Source organism: Amphibalanus amphitrite, unplaced genomic scaffold (genome assembly GCF_019059575.1).
Source record: "Amphibalanus amphitrite isolate SeventyFive unplaced genomic scaffold, NRLGWU_Aamphi_draft 000174F_arrow, whole genome shotgun sequence".
Lineage (NCBI taxonomy): Eukaryota > Metazoa > Arthropoda > Thecostraca > Balanomorpha > Balanidae > Amphibalanus > Amphibalanus amphitrite.
The window spans coordinates 385,921-404,956 of record NW_024881669.1 but is presented as its reverse complement, the minus strand read 5'-3'; the positions used below and the strand labels follow the sequence as shown (position 1 = coordinate 404,956).

The 19,036-nt window shown below is 48.3% G+C and overlaps 1 protein-coding gene across 3 annotated transcripts; it reads right to left on the bottom strand.

Annotated features, from left to right (window-relative positions):
- Window positions 1-368: 368 nt before the first annotated feature.
- Window positions 369-17,454, bottom strand: LOC122383827 (probable deoxyhypusine synthase). Of its 3 annotated transcripts, none has more exons than XM_043370618.1 (10): window positions 17,437-17,454; window positions 9,384-9,536; window positions 8,492-8,601; window positions 8,013-8,171; window positions 7,488-7,609; window positions 6,922-7,018; window positions 6,262-6,454; window positions 5,341-5,444; window positions 4,799-4,924; window positions 369-2,140 (listed from the first exon to the last, which is right to left on the bottom strand). In XM_043370618.1, exons 2-10 carry the CDS (start codon window positions 9,499-9,501, stop codon window positions 2,018-2,020), a joined length of 1,152 nt encoding a protein of 383 aa, XP_043226553.1. In that variant the 5' UTR covers window positions 9,502-9,536; window positions 17,437-17,454; the 3' UTR covers window positions 369-2,017. The 3 variants fall into 3 exon arrangements, with proteins under 3 accessions (XP_043226553.1, XP_043226554.1, XP_043226555.1); XM_043370619.1 differs by having other exon boundaries at window positions 17,000-17,447; XM_043370620.1 differs by lacking the exon at window positions 17,437-17,454 and adding an exon at window positions 10,642-10,681.
- Window positions 17,455-19,036: the final 1,582 nt, after the last annotated feature.

The window sequence follows — 19,036 nt, the reverse complement described above, 5'->3', positions numbered from 1 at the left end:
TGCGGCTCTTCGGGGCCCAACTGCAAATTTACACCCTTGACCCTCGGTGCTCGCATTTACAGACTACACACCCAATGGTGACAGAGCACGCCGAGCAGCGGCCCGCCGCTCGGCTGTGGTCGCTGAGCAGCTCACCGGCCGGGCCGGGTCCGCCGCCTCACCGGCCGCCGCCAGCTGCGACCAGCGTGTGGGAGCAACTGAGCGTGTGATCCGGTCATCGGAGAGGTGACGGACAACACAGTACTGGGCGGAGACGAGGCGATATCGCTAGTGGTGAGCACAATCCTTGCACAAAGCTACAGGGTCAGAACTCAGAAGCCCTGTGTCTATGTAAAGATTAGAACCGTCGGCAACAAACGGCAAGTGGATGCTTTACAAAACTCGCGGACTTTCAAAATTTATTTCAAATATCGAATAACACGTCATTCCTCAACAAAATCATCACAATATAAACAGTCAACAAAACCTGTCCAAAACACCTGACTTATAACCCGCGCCAAATGAGCTCTCACATGAGCAGTCCGCGCCCATCACAGTGTCTACGGGGGCGAGAAAGCGTCGCGCGCTGACCTGGGGCGGGGTCAGCAGTCAGCAGACCCCCTGTACCACTAACTTATACCCCCCCCCCCGCTATCTGACCTAGGGCGGGGTCAGCAGTCAGCAGACCCCCTGTACCAGTGACTTATACCCCCCCCGCTATCTGATCTGGGGCGGGGTCAGCAGTCGGCCCCTGTACCACCTGACTGTTCACCCCCCCCCCCCCCCACACACAAACCACCATCCGGCCCGGGACGGGTTGGCAATCGGTACCAACTCCCTTGTATCACTGACTTATTCCCCCCCCCCCTCCGCTATCTGACCGGGGACGGTGTCAGCTGCAGTCGACAGACTGCGCCACCTGACCCATCACACACACTCTCCCCAGTCCCACGTGTGACGGACGTGACGCCGTCACGGTCCCACGGCTCGTCACGCCACACATACGTGCACGCAGTGAGCATGTCTGGCGAAACGGAATCACGGGCGCACGGCCGGCCGGTGCGACCTTCGGTCACAGACCTGGGCCGCCGGACAGGTCATAGCGGACGGACCCGCACAGGATCAATAGGACGACTCCCGCACGGGCCTCACCAACAGTTCCCGGCTTAACTCACAGGTAAGCAGTCACACTAGCAGCTCAGTCGTTAGATACAACCGTAAAGGCACATACAAATTTACATGCAACCACAACAGTGCTGGGCAGCACAGCAACAGACGCCCAATCGAGGGTCATACAACCAAGGGGGTTAACTATGGCCTGGGTACCCGTTTTCTCGCCGCGGAATTAAAACACGGGTCGCAAGGTTCCCTGTTCTACGTCATGCACACTGGTCTCATCACAGTGCACAGCGGCAGCGTAACAGTGCGAGTGAAACGCTCACTAAATGCGGCCGTTAACATTGTCAGTGCAATGACCAGCATAACGATCACATAATTCACACCGCACAGCTGCAATAAAACGCCGACGTAACCACTTCCCATTTCAGTGTCGTTAAACGGCAAATAGCCGGGCTGAGGAGTCATAAGGGCACCAGCAATAGTGGTGGATACCACGCCCGCATATTCCACAGACGTGATAATGGGACCCATAACTGACCGTACCGATGCTACACTTACGGACCGTTGGCAGCAGTGAACCCTCCGGCGGCACCGGATCAACACTACACACCGAGAAGTCAGCATTGGACGATGGCCAGCACCGGACCTTCGGCAGTACCCGATCAACCCTACAACACCGGACCTTTAGTACCGTACCGTCGGCAGTGACAGTCACTGTAGTACCGGGCCTGAGGCGGGAGCTAGGGCGCCAGCCCGTTTGCTGCCGCCGCACCATCCCGTCTGTGGTTAGGGCCCCTCCCAGACTGTGGTTAGGGCGCCTTCTGCCTGTGGTTAGGGCGCCTTTCGTCTGTGGTAAGGACGCCCTCCGTCTGTGGTTAGGGCGCCCTCCGTCTGTGGTTAGACGCCGGCCCGCCTGTGGTTAGGGCGCCGGCCCGTTTGCTGCCGCCGCACCGTCCCGCCGCTCTCCCGTTCGGCTGAAGTGGTGCCTCGCGAACGTCTCGCCAACCAACAGGGGAAACACCAGCGACGCCTCGGCACAGATCTGAAACGCAGCCGGGAGGGAGTTCAGCCGGCCGGGAGGGAGGGCAGCGGTGGGAACTGAGCATTTTATGGGGACGGGGGGGGGGGGGGCGCTCACGTGCTCACGAGCTAGATCACGCTCCCTGAGACTGAGAGCACTTGGCGGGGGCGATTGGTATCCCCGTCCTTGTCACTCACAAAAGAAATAGAAGTTTGGGACAAACCCTAACAAATTTTTAGCATGTTAGTAACCGCACAATACTCGATTTTGACTCCTTAGAAGAACCCACCCCCGTGGTCAAGAAAAAGTAAAAATGCTGTTGCTATCAGCATTGACCGGGAATAATGATCCGCTAGAGGTTGAATATTAATGCCACATGAGAGAGAACCGCGAAAATAACGGCAACGGGCAACACAAACGAAAATAATTAAACACTTACCGACGGGAAAAAAGGAGTCATCATCCAACAAAAAAGCGTCTATTCCCATCCTCGCCTTGCGTGAAGGCGAACTGGCCATTTTGTCGCGGATCGCAGTTATTTTCATTGTTTTATGGCGCTTGGTGTGTGGCGTACCCGTCAGGAGGGTGGAGCCCGCGCACCAGGCGGGGGAAATGAGCCGGCGGCGATGACTGATGTGCGCAGGCGGGCATCCATAGGTGTCACAGGCGCTGGGAACGCCCCATCTAAAGACTGCCTTTACGGAGGCGTCTATAGCGAGCCCCACTCCTCTGATATCAACTATTCACAAATCACCAGTGCCGTTGTGACCAACTGCACCCGTCCTGACCTCGAGCAGCGTGCTTAGTCACCGAACGAACGTACCTGGGGAGTGTCAGCTCCCACGCGACCAGTGATTATTTAATTAGTCTACGACCAAACCAAGCAAAAAAAAATCCCCACCCCGCTACTGTTTGTACCTTGAATCAAAACATTGGAAGTAAACTGAAACAACTAGTCTAGTAGAGCCTTATCTAAAATGCAGGCACATCATGGCCTGTCATACGGAATACAGTCCATAAAATATGTTGTCGTGCCATCACTTTAAATCGCAATAACGTCATTAATCACTATGGAAAAGCAACTCCACCATACCATACCATACCAGGAGATACCATACATCGACACCTTTTTTTAAACCCCACATCTGCTCTCCCGTGAATTTCCGGGAGGCACGAAAGATCTCCTTTTAAAAGTGTCCAATCGTCCGATCCTGATCAAATATTTGTGTTCGTAGGCCTGTTCTGGTATTGCTTTATCTGCCAAGAGAGAAAAACTTGAGAAAAATCGAGTGATTGTACCTTTTTTGAAGGTCTCTAACCAACTTGTCTGAAATTCACCGGAGAACAAATGTGGGGTTTAAAAAGGTGTCGACATGTGAAAAACATTTCTGTTTGAATGTCTGTTAGCAGTCATTTCTTCAAATCATTACAGTATTAACCCTATTAGTGGCAGGGGGGGGGGTTGTTTTTATCCACCCCTCAGGTTTTTCGGGAATATCTCCGAAACCGCTAAAGCTACGATGCTGAAATTTTCTGACTTTTCCTAAAACTAAATTGGGCACATTCCCTGAAAATTTCAAGTTCATAACTTTACCAGGGGCGGCTCCAGAGCACTGGGAATTGGGGGTCCTATTCGTGAAGCGAGTCATTTGGGCGAAGATCACGATGCTGCACCAGTTTTACGAACAGTGAATGAAAGGTATCATGTGATAACATATACAAAGTTATTGTGCATCCTCTTTTGACACGTTTTTGCTATAATAGGCGGATCCAGGCGTCCAAAAAGGGGGGTTATTTTTTACCTCCCAACATAGGTGCCCTGACACCGCCTATGCATGACCAATACAATTTTAGTCGTTCTCTCATAAGAAAATTGTAACATAACAAGACCATTGCCACCCTTTTTAGAAACAGTACCAACAAAAACCTTATTTACTATACTTTTTGTGTACCCCCGATCTCAATGATCTGTATCCGCCTATGATTTTTGAAAATGCATATTTTTAGGATCCATGTGAATTCCTGGTTCATTCTCTATCGATCGGCAAAAGTTGCGTTAAGATTGGTTCAGAAACCTGGCCGTGATAAACAGTCTAAAATGTATCTGCAATTTGCCCGTTTTTGTCCCCCTCTACCCCCCCTATTGAGATTTTTTAATTTTTATTTTTTAGAAATGTAGATCTCGTTGAGCCAAATCGAATGCCGTTTGAATTTTGAAAATCGGCCGGTTAGATCTCGAGATATCAAGGGGGGGGGGGGTCGTAAACAGCCCCCCCCCCCCTGCCACTAATATGGGGTAGCCAGGAGCCTGCCACTAATAGGGTTAATCAAAGCAAATCACCACATAGTTAGGGGGGCCAGGGCCAACACTGAACATAATGATGTCAATTATATGACTGTACGCCATTTGTGACACTAGATATTAATTGCGATATTGATTCGTGAATATGATAATTGGGGTTGAGAGGCGCTGCATCAATAAAATATCGCCCTTTCGCCCATGCTATGTGGTGATTCGTGCCTGTCGTCACCTCCCCACTCGTATAACGCCATCATGAAGCGTCCAAGACCCAGCCGCGACTGCCGCACGGTCCGCCTCAGTCCCCGAGGCCCGACTCCGGTCCATCCCCGCTCCCAGACTCATTCGTCTCGGTTCCCTGGCTCGTCCGGGGGACCCACCTTGACGGCTTTGGCGGCCGGTCGAATCTTTCCCCAGGAGACGGCCTCGTCGGGCCGCGCGCCCGAGTCGCTGCCGTCAAACTCGGCGGCCGTGTTCAGAAACACCGAGTAGTCGGCGCCGTTCCGCTGAGGACGAGGGGAGGGGTGTAGGTAGTCAGACTCCCGAGGATGGGGCAGCGTGACAGAAACGCGAGACGTTGTGGTGAGTTGTGGCGCACAAAAACAAAAAGACTGAACATAGACGAGACGCTAACACGGCACAGGAAAACAAAAAACGGATAGTGTTCGCCCACGACGTGGGAAACACGTTCCCTAGGCAAGAAGTTTCATGATACGATGGCGTGGCCACGGAAAAATAACGTCTTAAAATGAGTACTGATTATTGCTATTTACTAAACAATTACATCGGCCATATTCGCTATTCAAATATTGCCGGTTCATGGAGCTATAAAAATATGTATCGCTGTGTATGTGTATAACTATAAGGTCAGATGTGAACACATCTCCCCGCCCGTCGGACCGCACCGGCGGCCGTCACCCACCATGAGGTTAGCGTTGCAGATGTGATGTTTGACCAGTCCGCCGCCGATGATCACCATGCCCGTGCTCTGGGCCTTAATCGCCATCGAGTTCAGCCGACGCAGGTCTGCGGGTGTCAGCGCACAGTGTCAGGAGGTGTCGCCAGGTGTCGGCACAGACGGTGTAAGGAAGTGGTATCATGTACCACCAAACATAAATTGTCGGGTGTTAACACCCAGGCGCTCGATAGAGAGTGGAGGCATATCACCCCGTCCTGAAATAGATATAACCAGAAAACGTAATACTTTACAATTTACATCGGATTTCTTGTTTTGCTGGGTTAGGGCCTTTCGAACTGACAAGACCATTGCAGAGCCGGAAGGATGATAGGAATTAGGATGAGACTGGAGACATTGGTCTGGGCAGGCACCCTAGCGAGTCACCGGGGCCTGAGCCCGTCCCAAAAGACAGGCCGACCAGCCCCCGAAGTACTCTCTGCACGCTACCCTCGAAACAGCGGTGCTCCTCCAAGGGAACAGCCCGCATGAGAAGAGTTGCCTGTCCACTGTCCAGCCCGGATCGAAGGTTGCGGCGTGGAGGAGAAGGATTTGAACATCCTGAGGGTGGGAACGACGGCCGGGTGGATTTTTTTTTTTAAGTTTTATGAACAATGCTTAACACACTGCACACGAATTCGCCATGACCGGGCATTGGTACCACGCTGACATCTGCTCCCCAGCCACACCAAGGCGGGGGAACGTGCCACCACAAGCGCCAGGTCTACCACTCTGGGGCAGAGGGTGGGAAACAGCACCGCTCGCGCCAGCTACCGACTGGAGCCCGTGTCTGGAGGCACCACACACACACCGCCGGCGCTATCTACAAGTCTACAGCTCTGAGGCCCCAGTCCCGGGGACCGTACTGCCGGCGCCAGCGCCACCTACCGGACAGGATGTCGACCACCAGTCCGGGCCGCTTGTACGAGTGGAAGAACATCATGTCGCCGAGGCTGCCGTCGGTCAGCGCCGGGCTGAACACGGGGATTCTGTTGCGGGCGGCCCAGTAGAGCACCGAGCTCGGGTCGGCGATCTCCTCACCGAGACGGGCCGTGATCCGGGACGGCGACCACAGCGTGCCCTGGGGAACGGTACACGAGTTCACTAGGAGACCACAGCATTTCCTGGAGAATCAGGAGAACAGGCCATCCACTGAGAGACCACAGCGTGCCCTGGGGGAAGGGTATAAAGATCGTAAGCTGAGGGAATAACGATGGCGACCATAGAGTACCCTGGGGGAATGGATATACAGGTTATCAACCGAGACTGGTGACAGCTGCGACCACAGCGTGCGCTGGCGACAAGGACTGGGGAGGCGATGACTGACGGGGATGGTCGCGGTTATCAGATCGTTATCCGTCACTGGACTGATTCATTCCGCATTGAGTTGGATTTCTTTTCACTAATCTAGAGCGGTAACAAAAGACCGAAAAGGACGCTCCCGATCATAAAAGGAAATCTCACGACTGCCCACGAGCCGCTGATATGACACAGAGGCGGTGCTGTCCCGTTTACGAGCGTTCCGGAGCCCATCTATCGAATCAGTACCTGTTCAGCCTGCTCAACGACCATCTTGTCCAGAATGGGCATCACCCAGTCCTCGAATTTGCAGTAGTTGTCGTTAGGAACCAGCAGGTTTCCGATCCTGAAAAAGAGCCATATTCGCCATTTGTTGCCAATTGGAATAAAAGTAATACATGTAATATAGCGTAGGTAATCCATACATTATACTGATTACTGAAACACAGGTATTTTGGCACGTAAACACCAATAAAAACCGGAACAAAAATACGTCGTTTCTTTGCGATCAGGTCGTTGGGACAGGTGTAATATTATATACAGAGGCCTCAGTAGCCAGCACTACCTAATTTATTAGTCTGAAGCGCTTCACAATAGCAATGTGCCGTATACGGATACTGACCAGTCGATGCGCCCTCTTGTACGGATACTGACCGGTTGATGCCCCGTTTGTACAGATACTGGCCGGTTGATGCCCCGTTTGTACAGATACTGATCGGTTATCGCCTCATTTTGATTTGTATTGATACTGACCGGTTGATGCCCCGTTTGCACAGATACTGATCGGCTGATACCTCATTTGTACCGATACTGACCGGTTGATACCCCGTTTACGCAGTGACGCGCCGTCCAGTTCGAACGAGCCCACGTATGTCGGCGCCAGACATTTGATGATGTCCTCCTCCACACCGCCGGCCGTGGTCACCACACAGTCCACCTGTAATAAAAGACAGTCGGCATGTTACACAGCCACATTCAGCATGTCAACACTCGGGGGCGGCACATCGTTCCCCTATCATAGACTCCACCCGTCCTGCGTATCACAGACGACATACAGTCAGTCTGACACAAACTCAGGCACAGTCCATCTAGTGTCACAGACGAACATACATGCCAGTTGATACACCCGACCTACCGTCAGAGACCTCCTACTGCATACCTCACCACTCCAGCCAAACACACACCAAACCCTCCCCCCATTGCACGCAGATCTCTCACGCAGGAGCCGTCACCACCCGTCCCCGCACTGTCAGCCTCCACTGCCACGGGACCTCTGCCGGCGTCACCCCTCCCCTCCCCGCTCCCCCATCCCACACGACGTCCCGCCACCCGCCGCTCACCATGCGGTGCTGCACCAGGAAGCGGATCGTGTCGCGCACGCCCGCCGACGCCATATTGGACGTGTATCCGAGGAACACGGTGCAGGCGGAGCGGCGTCGGGTGAACTCGTCCTCACTGAGCGCGTCCTCCTCGGCCAGCGGCTGGTCGCGGGCCGTCAGCTGCAGACAGAGAGGATGGGTGAGAGGAGAAGAGATGGAGGTAGGGAAAGAGGGGATAGAGAGGGAGGAAGAGAGGAGGGAGAGAGATTAGATTAGATCAAACCTAGCAAGTGACAGTGCAAAGCATCACATAGTAGATGTACGATTACATTGCAGATCTAAGAACGTACTAAACTGACAAAATAACACCATCAGGAGATTGGAATGGCATTGAAACGTGCCGAATGAGCATAGGTCAAACACGTCAAGCGAGCCTAAGGCAATATTCCAAACACGCTGAAGCATGGAGCCACCATAGCGATGGCCGCAGGAAAACGTACCATCTTATTGATTTCCTCAACAGCCAAACCGAAATTCGTTGCTTGGAATCCGCTGTTCTTGTATGTTTCAAAGAGCTTGTGATAGTCAATGCCCTCGTTGAAATCATAACCTGCAATAAGAACAAGACGGACAAGGAACGTGAGCGCTATCATAGCATGTCGTGACATGTCTTTGATGCCACCAAAGCGGGACGAAGGCGATTCGATAGCTTATCAGTTACCTATAAAACGGGTGGTAGCAAGGCGCTTTTCAAAACAGCTATCCAGCACGCAAACCGTTCTGGGCAGCTCTCGGTAGCACCTCCGGATACTTTGATTATGAAGTTCGCTGAATTGGATAGGACCGCGTAATGGGATTTCATTAGCTTGAACCATCCCGAAACATAAATAACTTTAGGGACAAAGTCATGGGCCAATCGATAATTTTGGACTGTTTAATGGTTACGCTGTCTGGTGCAAGCACCACGGTGGTATCATGGATGTGATGTTTGAAAGCAGCGTGGGATTCGCCGTCTTCTGGTTTGCGTAGGTCATTTGCACCAGGAAGCCCGCCTTCAACTAGCAAAACTGGCTGCCTAGCACCTGTGAGTGATTCTCGGACCTGGGATCCACTGTCCAGCTTCTCCCCGACCAGTCATCCTCAGCTCAGTAGCCATCATCTATGGTAAGTCAAAAGCGGGACTAGTCTCCTCGCTGCAGCATTGGAGATCATGGGATCCTATGGAGTTCCAAACTGCTGTTTTACTCACCGTAACTTATGAAAAAAGACTCAGGTTTATGCATTACCGCCACATTGCCTTTGCACCACCTTTGCAAGTTTGCATTCTAGACAGCACACTCCCCAGATTATGACACTATCTGGATTCTGGATGCACAGCATGTGTGTACCCACCTTTGACCACAGGTGTGTCTTCTGGCAGGGGAGTGCTGGAGACAAGTACAGCTGCCGCAGCCACAGAGGGAACGCCCTCAGCCACCAACTGCTGCTGATCCCCGCCACCTGAGTCCATGGCTTCTTCTGGCAGGATCTACGAGCTGGGACAAGCTGAAAGGTAATGCAAATAGTTTGTAAATAGTGGACAATGAAGACAAGGGCAGTCTGTGATACCAATTTGAAATATAAATCGAATTCCTGAAAAAGACCCAGTCCCCCAGATGGATAGACTTTGGAGCTTTGGCTTTCCAAGTTAGTGCTCCAAAATGTTACTGTTTCAAATGCTCCTAAAATATGTTTTTAATGCATAGTTATTTGAAACAAAAAGACATCTAAGTAGTAGGTACTAGGAAGAATTAGACACCCACAAAACTATTCTGAACTGAATGGAGTCTGAATCAGCATTGGAATTTGGATATGAGAGTATGTTATGTAAGAAACCAAATGTTTGTGATGTGGTCAATTAGCTTCAAAATGCTGTTGAATGCTAAAATACCTCATTTGGAACGATTTTCAAGCACTCCACCAGTACACATCCATTGAAACCAAGAAAATTATTATGAAAATTGAAATACCACATACAGCCACGTCTCAGGAGCGTCATAACTCATAAGTGCAACTGTCTTTTTGATTAGTAAAAATAAAGATGAAAACATAATCTAACCCGACCTCTCTTTCCCTACACTACAACCAAAGGTGCTAGCCGCTAGGTGTTGATAATTATTTGATAACATTGGATATAAATATGGTAAGGATTAGCTTTTATCAATGACACTTACTAAGGACTTCTATCAAATTAACCCCGCGTTCAATGCCTCTCGAGTCTCGGACAACGAAAATTCTATGCAATCCGGGACTAGGTAGGTTAGGTACCCAGTATCAATTGGTGATTCCCTATCATGATTCCTGCCAGTGAGTACCGTCCTATCTGAGACTGCAGAATTCATCATCATCCAAGTTGAAGTCAAGCACTGAACTCTATAATGAAGTCAAGTGAGGCAAACACAAACTATACATGCATCATGTTGTCTCCTCACTGTTGTGAGAATCAATGCCTACCCCAAATTGAAATAGTTTTGTGCGAGACTGCAGGCAGCCTAACGGCAAGCCAAACTGAAATATGGAGCCTGTTAAATAGGTATCATCTAGCTATTTTAAGAATCTTCAAGTTTCAACTAGTCAATAGGCAACGGCTAAAATCTTGCATTTTTCTTGCTTTTTGTTTTCTTGTACCACAAACCCGAACCCCGCCTTCCACGAACTACGGATCACTACGGATACGGAGTACGGATTCACGTGCACATTGTTGTTCTATAATACCCTGGTTCTATATACCCTGGTGCACATTCACCACGCGCGTTGTTGTTGTTGTTTTGGTGTAGGGCGCATAGCCTCTTGGGCTCAGAGCGTCCAGAAGTTGTCTTCACATCTTCTCTTCCTTCTTGTCATGGCCAGGGAATGGAACTAAGCGATCCATGGGACAAGGAAATGCGTTGCCAGGATTTGTCCAGTTAGGATTTATCAGTTTAGGTTGGTATTGCCGTAGTTAGATGTTAGTGATTGGTCAAACTACACTAACTAAAAATAAAAATAAAGTAAATTAAAGAGAAAGAAAAACAAACATCATACATTTCACAGGTTTAACATCAGCTCATACTCATAAGGCCTGCACTCAGCCATCACGCCAATCGTTCACATATGCTCAACAAATCCGAGTATATACCAAAAACGTATCAGAGTATATAGAGTAAACATATATGTTCCTCTGTTATCCTGTAAGAGGAGCGCGCTGTGTTTCAGCTCGGCCTATCGCACACAGCAATGTGGTCTACACTGATTGTGCACGGTACTGACATAGTCTGAATTTGTGTGTGTGCGACTGTCAGTAGTAGTACCGATATATTGTAGCAGTTTAGTGTACGCGAGTGCCGTGGCGGGTGGGGAGGGAGGGGGAAGCAAATCACCGAGTTAGTAGCGGCTATGTACCATTGTTATAAATCTCTACTCCTTCTACTCCACTCTCATGTTTTCCATTCACTGTCATTCATCATTCATTCATTCATTCATCTCATTCTCATCCATATCATACTTTCACAGCATACATCACAGCTCATTATCACTCATACACAGCATAGTAGACAACAACAGAGACTTGCACTAAAATAAACAAAACGGTAAAGACTGTACATATCACAGCCACATAACAGAAACATACAATAAACAATATAATCTTAAATTTTCTTAAACAGTTCACTATCGTGTAGAAACTTAAACAAAGCGTCAGTAATATCAGGGTGTGAGTCACCAAGTAGAGTACCCAGCTCCATCGGCGCACCATGGTGCCGGCACAGTACACTGAGATGTCTTCTTTGGTCAGCGTAGTTCGGACATTCAATTAACATGTGTTGCACTGTCACGTACTGGCCGCAGGTACTACATTCTGGTCGCACATCACGGTCTATAATAAATGAGTGCGAGATTCTGGTGTGTCCAAGCCGCAGTCGACATAACACTATTTCCTCACGTCGGACATTCCGGCGACAAGACACCCAGTTCCCCGTAACATGCTTTATGCTCTTAAGGTTTGTCTGGCGAGTATCGTTTACCCACATGCTATTAAATTGATCAAAACATGCTGCACGGATAAAAGACACATATTCCTGCACAGATACTTCATACTCCTCCTCGGTCCTATCTAGTAAAACAGCCCGTTTTGCTTGAAGGTCTGCCTGTTCATTCCCGTAGATTCCACAGTGTCCAGGGACCCAAAGGATTACACACCGCAGATTGTGTTCCTTCAGACAATGCAAAGTATCCTTAATGTCGGTAACCATAGGGTGGTTACTTTCATTTGTTTGCAGGGCTAATAGCAGCGAGAGGGAGTCGGTACAAATGACGCTGTTTGCCAGTTGGTTATGTTGGACATAATGTACAGCTTGGAGCAAAGCAACACACTCAGCTGTAAAAATCGAGTAGTCACGTTTCAGTTTCGTTTTATACTGCATGTTTCCGTGCACGAAAGCACATCCCACGCCCCTTTCACTTTTCGAACCGTCAGTGTAAAGGAAATGATATCCAGGGTGTGTACCCTGAAACTCTTCAAAGGCCTGCAAAACATCACATCTCTCCAAATTAGCCTTCTGCTGTTCAATTAGTTTGCGTGCGTCACACTGGTGTCGCTGCCATACAGGGTAAGCACTGGCTTTAAGCGTCACATCATTGGGAAGAACTATCCGAAGGTTTCGGGCGACATGTTGCAGACGTTCATAGAAGGGGAATCCAGATATTCGCTTAATATATCCCCACTCTAGGTCAGGTAGAGAAAAGGTCCCGTCAATGTAGTCTCGACATGGATGTTCATCGTATCCTGTCACTTTTAGGGCATATCTGACAGTCATCTCCCAACGTCGTAGGAAGAGTGGCGGTACATGTGACTCAACCTGCAGTGCCATTACCGGAGAAGTCCGCAATGCTCCTGTAGCTACCCTCAAACACGCGTTCTGTATGCTTTCAAGGGAGTGCACTGCATTGTTCGCTGGTCCATCAAGGACCTGACATGCATATTCTAGGATGGGACGTATAAGGGATTTGTACATCCTCAACAGAATGGTTCTGTCGGCACCATATTCACGTCCGGATATGCATTTCAATATGGGAATGCGTTTCAATGCTCTGGCTCGAACGTACTGGATATGTTTGTTCAAGTTTAACTTGGAGTCCAGAAACACTCCAAGAAACTTTACATTGTCACAGTATGCAATTGGTTCGTCTTTAATCCGTAGTAGGGAAATGTGATCTAATTCAGTTCTTTTCATATATCGTCCAAATATCACTGCATTACATTTGGTAGGCGTGAAAGTAAATCCCCACGTATCTGCCCACTCCACCAAGGAATCAAGTGCGTTTTGCATGGTTGTTATAAGTTGTGGAAGATGCCTTCCTTGTAACCAAATTGCACAGTCATCTGCATACATAGCATAGGAGAACTCATCTGCAATACCTTCAAAAATATCATTTATCATCAGGTTAAAAAGTATCGGCGAAACAACTCCCCCTTGGACGACTCCATTCTCCTGTTCAAAAATCTGTGATAATCGACCACACTTCACCTGGAAGGTTCTTCCATTCAGGTAGTTTTCCACAAATTTCATCAGTCTTCCACGGAAGCCCAATGTATACATCTTTAGAAGGAGGGCAGGGGTAGACACTAAATTGTAAGCACTTTTAAAATCCAGAAATACTGCCAATGTATATTTGTGGTAGAGGAATCCATGTCGTATCTCTGATTCCAGTCTGATAATGTGGTCGACCGTACATCGTGCTTTCCTGAAGGCACACTGGTATTTCGATAGCACTCCTTTGTTTTCGGTATACCATTTGAGCCTTTCAGCTATCATTCTTTCCATGATTTTACCCATGCATGAGGTAAGTTGAATTGGTCTGTATGACTGAGGGTTGGAAGCCGGCTTCCCAGGTTTCAGGATAGGGACCACGTATGAATGTGACCAGTCTGTCGGAAATATACCTTCCGTCCAGACTGCGTTAAACATCTTAAGAAGTTCTCCGTATTGAGTATTCCCCATATGTTTAAAAAAAGCGTAATGCAGTCTGTCCGGTCCTATAGACGTATTTCCACATCGTTTTATGGCGTTTGTCAGTTCAGGTAAGGTGAATAAGTCATTGTAGCATTCAGCATTGTTAGAACGGAAATCAGGCATAGTTCTAATAATGTCATCAACTCGTGTACGAAAATGTTCTGAGTAGTTCTCCTGCGAGGAGATGCTTTCAAAGTATCGTCCAAGTGTATTCCCAACTTCAAAAGTATCATCGATAATACGTCCATCTATACTGAGTACGGGTAAAGGTCTGTTGTATCTCGTTTTCCTTGTGAATTTCCTCAGTATCTCCCACAACCTGGGTAAGAGGGTCTGGTAATTGAAAAGGCTAAGGAGTTTAAGCCAGGAGTCTTTCTTGGCCTGCCTAATAACCTGTCTGGCTTTGGCCTTTGCTCTTTTATATTCGAGTAATAGTCCTGGGACCTCTCTATTTCTCCTAAATCGGTTTAATAGCCTTTTCCGTTCTGTAATCGCTTTCTTGCACTCATCTGTCGCATCTGTCCACCAAGGACAGCAGTACTTTGCATGTCCAGTTTTCTTTGGTATTGTCTCTGTTGCTGCTGAGACAATAAGGTCTGTCATAACTTTGCAGTTTTCTACTCCCAGTTGATCATCATAGTTGAGTGTACACTTTTCTCTAAATTCATTCCAGTTTGCTTTATTTAAGTTCCATCCATAAAAAATGTCTGAGTCCTGTGAAGGGTCAACAACATTATTCAGTGTTATATAGATTGGGAAATGGTCACTGTCATGAGGATCATCTTCAGTCATCCACATTGCGTGGGGGGCGACTGATCCTGAAGATACTGTCAGATCGATATGGGAGTACAGCCCAGTGTAATCATCAATTCTAGTAGCACTACCATCATTGAGAACATTGAGTCCAAAAGTTCTGATCAAACGTTCCCAAATCATTCCCCTTCGGTCACATCGATCCGAACCCCAAAGCATATGACGACTGTTGGCATCCGTACAGATAACCATGGGCTCCGGGAGCTGCTTAATCAGACTTTCCAACTCTTCATATTGTAAAGGTTCAGTGGGGGGTAGGTAAAGAGAACAGATGTGCATGGTTGAGCTGCCCATTCGTATGGAGCAGGCCACAGCTTGTAAGTTGGTGTTCACAGTTATCAGTCTGTGAGGAATCCTGTTAGTAACATATATACACACACCTCCCTGTCTCCTTTCATCATTGCCAAAAACATCATACCTTGTGTAATTCGGCAAGTTAAAATCATATTCATCTGATGGAAGGAAGTGAGTTTCCTGTAAACAGTAAACATCACATGTTTGGGTCATAAGGAAGGGTTTGACAGAAGCCCATTTTCCAATCAATGCTCTACAATTCCATTGCATTATTTTCACCATGGTGTAGTATGTGTCTGCCTCTAGAGTTTAGAGAAGTTTTTTTTTGTTTTTTTTTTTGTTTTGTTTTTTTGTTTTTTGTTTTGTTTTGTTTTGTTTGTTTTTTTTTTGAAAAAAAAAGAAAAGAAAAACTAACTAGCTACTAGTGAATATACTGTTCACTCTAATCAGTTGTCTGATGCCGCTTGTGAAATATCTACCCATGACTGCTTTCTTGTCATGGGTTTGTCCCCTGCTCTTTCATTGGATACGCCTGCTCTCACAAGCGGGGGAGCGGGGGGGGATGGTATCTGGACAAGCAGATACCTGTGGTTTGGTTTTGCCTTTTCCTCGTCCTAAACCCTTTTGCCTTTGTACAGTCTGCCATTTGGCAGCATCTTTGGTCTTTTTCACTGTGTCTATTGTCTGTGTCAAGTCACATGTCTGAATCATTTCGTCTCCCTCATCTCTTTCCATGGGTTGCGTAATTTCATGAGTTTTCCTCGTATCATTCACCTCCCCTTCATCACTGTCTGTTGTAGCATCTCCCATTGTCTCATCACCTCTCGATCTCTGTAATACATCCCTCTGGGTTTTCTTTACACGTACTGTGTCTGTTGTACTAGCAGCACCTTTAGAGGTACTTTCTGTGATCTGCGTCTCAGTCAGTTTTTTGAGCAATGTCATCATCTCATCTACCTTCTTCTCTAGCTTTTCTACCTTTCCTTTCAACTCCTCATCCTCCTGCCTACCAGTAATATGTGGAGTGCGCACAGTGGCAGCATAATTTCTGAGAACAGGGGGCTCATGGCGGTCATCATACAGTTTCCTGGCTTGGCTGAAAGATACCTCCTCTTCCACTTTGATCCTACATATTTCTTTCTCTTTCTGCCATGTTTCACAGTCATGAGATTGACACCCATGATCAGTGCGTCGGCAGTTGATGCACTGGGGCGTGCATTCTCCCTCATGAGGCATTTGTCCACAGTTTAGACATACCTTGTCTTTAGTGCATCGCTCCTGAGCATGCCCAAATTTGCCGCACCGGTAGCACAGCAGGGGGTTTGGTATATATGTGTGCACGTGGTATGTCACATAGTCCATTTGCAGTTTAGTTGGGCAGGATGGTCTGTCAAAGGTAAGTAGCAGGGTTGGGGTCCCTTGTGTTTGTCCATTCACTTTCCTGGTGAAGCGCTTTGCTCCAACAACCCCAAAGTCCTTTAGCCACTGGACCACCTCGTCCTCGCTAAGTTCTTCTAAGTCATATGCACGAATAGTGCCCCGTGATGTGTTCAGCCTTTCATCTTTCAATACTTCACAGTCCTCATTTGCAAATTTCCTAGCTTTCAGAAACTTTTCAGTTTGGAGAGCATGTTTCGTTTTGACGAGCAAGGATCCATCAGTAAAAAAACTAGCCTTTTCCAACTTGTCAACATCCCCCAGGACACCTCTAACACCTAACTGCACCCATGGCCAGCCTCTGGATTTAAGTGTTTTCCCGGAGAGGAGTTTGATTTTGAGGTACGACCCGGAGTTTTCATTGTTTCCTTGATCGAAAAAGGATTCATCAGCCCTCACCCGTTTACCGGGCCTTCCCGGCTTCATTTTACATACCGTTTTGCACTGGGATTTTATAAATGATGAACGAATTGAAATTAAACAAAACTGAAACCAAAAACTCAAAAATCCAAGATGTCTTCCACCGCCACGTCACCACTAGAAAGTCAATCAGCTGTTCTTGCCACGTCCTCCCCGCAAGAAATCTGAAGCAAGAGTGTTCACCACGCGCTGTTGTTGTTGTTTTGGTGTAGGGCGCATAGCCTCTTGGGCTCAGAGCGTCCAGAAGTTGTCTTCACATCTTCTCTTCCTTCTTGTCATGGCCAGGGAATGGAACTAAGCGATCCATGGGACAAGGAAATGCGTTGCCAGGATTTGTCCAGTTAGGATTTATCAGTTTAGGTTGGTATTGCCGTAGTTAGATGTTAGTGATTGGTCAAACTACACTAACTAAAAATAAAAATAAAGTAAATTAAAGAGAAAGACGCGCTTACCTCAGAGCCGCGTTGTGTTTGTCTCTTTTGCGCCATGGTGACGACAAAAGCCAAGTTATTTTGATGCATCATTTTTGATAAGGTACTGCTTGCTGGTTACAAATATAAGCCCAACTAATCGCAAACCAAGACCGTATAAGAGCGCAAACGCTAAATCGAGTAAAGCTGTCTGATCTTTGAACACCGATGCCGGCAAGGCCCCATATACCGGAGGCCGGATTTATGTCTGCCGGACGACGATCTAAGTCGTCCGGCCAATGGCATTCGGTATCCAGGGTATATTGAGTGAATCAGTTCGGTATCAGCAGCCAAGGCCATGCCAAACCAAACCTCCGCCGATATCGAGCCGCAGCCAAGCCCCCGCCGACATCGAACGGTATGCATCGGCCGGACGACGTAGCTTGTAGAATCTTCATCGTCCGGGAGACATCGAATCCGGCCAGAGCCTGATCTTTTCTGACGTAAGTTGAGCAAACAACTAAATTGTCTGTACATGCAAATATCCATCTAAATTCAAAACTTTGCCTTTTGCAGCCAAACGAAAACCATTATGCACCGCGCTAGCAATCGCCAACGTCCAACGTCACGACGCGACCGCGACGGCGCGGCGGTGTGCAGACTGCTTTTGCGTATCATGAAGGTACCTACCTATTGCTAAATCACATCGTTGGGACGTTCTGCATGAGGAGAAGACAACATTCACATAGTCATCAGAAGCAGATTTACCTACTTAAGTACTTACGCATTGAGTTGCAACAAGCTGCTATAGACTATAGTGTGGGCCTGGGGGCTGCTTCCGTGAAAAGCAGCGCCGTCACAAGTGGCCGCCACCCTCTCATAAGACCCGCAGGTGTTCCACCCCGCCTTCACCTTCCGGCTTCCACGATACAAAGGGCACGATATATAGGAAGTGGGCACAATACCTTGGGACTTCCTAACTATATACTTTCTTCTTGTAAGATTGAATTGATCAGGTCTACGGTCGGGCGGGGCGGGGCGGGGCCATTTTGAACGTCACTTCAATGATAGCATTAGCAAAAGTAGAGAAACGAGAGAAACGAAGTCCCGACAATCAACTTCGTCTGGCAGATGTCGCCGTACTTAATTTTTTTGTATGGAACTCGGTGCTTAAAGTTATCTATTTATAGTCACCGTGAAGTTATCGACGACGTGTCTCACCAATGTTTTATGTAACCAGCGACTTCTTCCCAAGGCTGCGCGCGTAAACTAACTTCTATTTCGGACCGAACTTTTCAGTTTACACAGGGCTTCGAGGTCAAAATGAGTTCACACGTACGACCATCGTACGTTGTTCGCTCAGCTCAGTTTTAGCATTATGTCGGCGCGTTGATCGGAAACAGAACCTGTCAGCGGCGGCTGTGCGGAAACGGGACCGATCCTGCAGCGTGCACGCACGTTGCAGACCGGCGAGCATGTTTACTGTTCGCTCTAACATTGGCACGCACCACCTCAGCTCGCTCATATCGTCAGGGGACAGACACTGGTATCTGCGGCAACGGGAGGGATCACATGATGCCGGATAACGGAGTCATGACCTCGTGCCCCTCCGAGTTCTAATTCTGACAGTATGTAAAACACC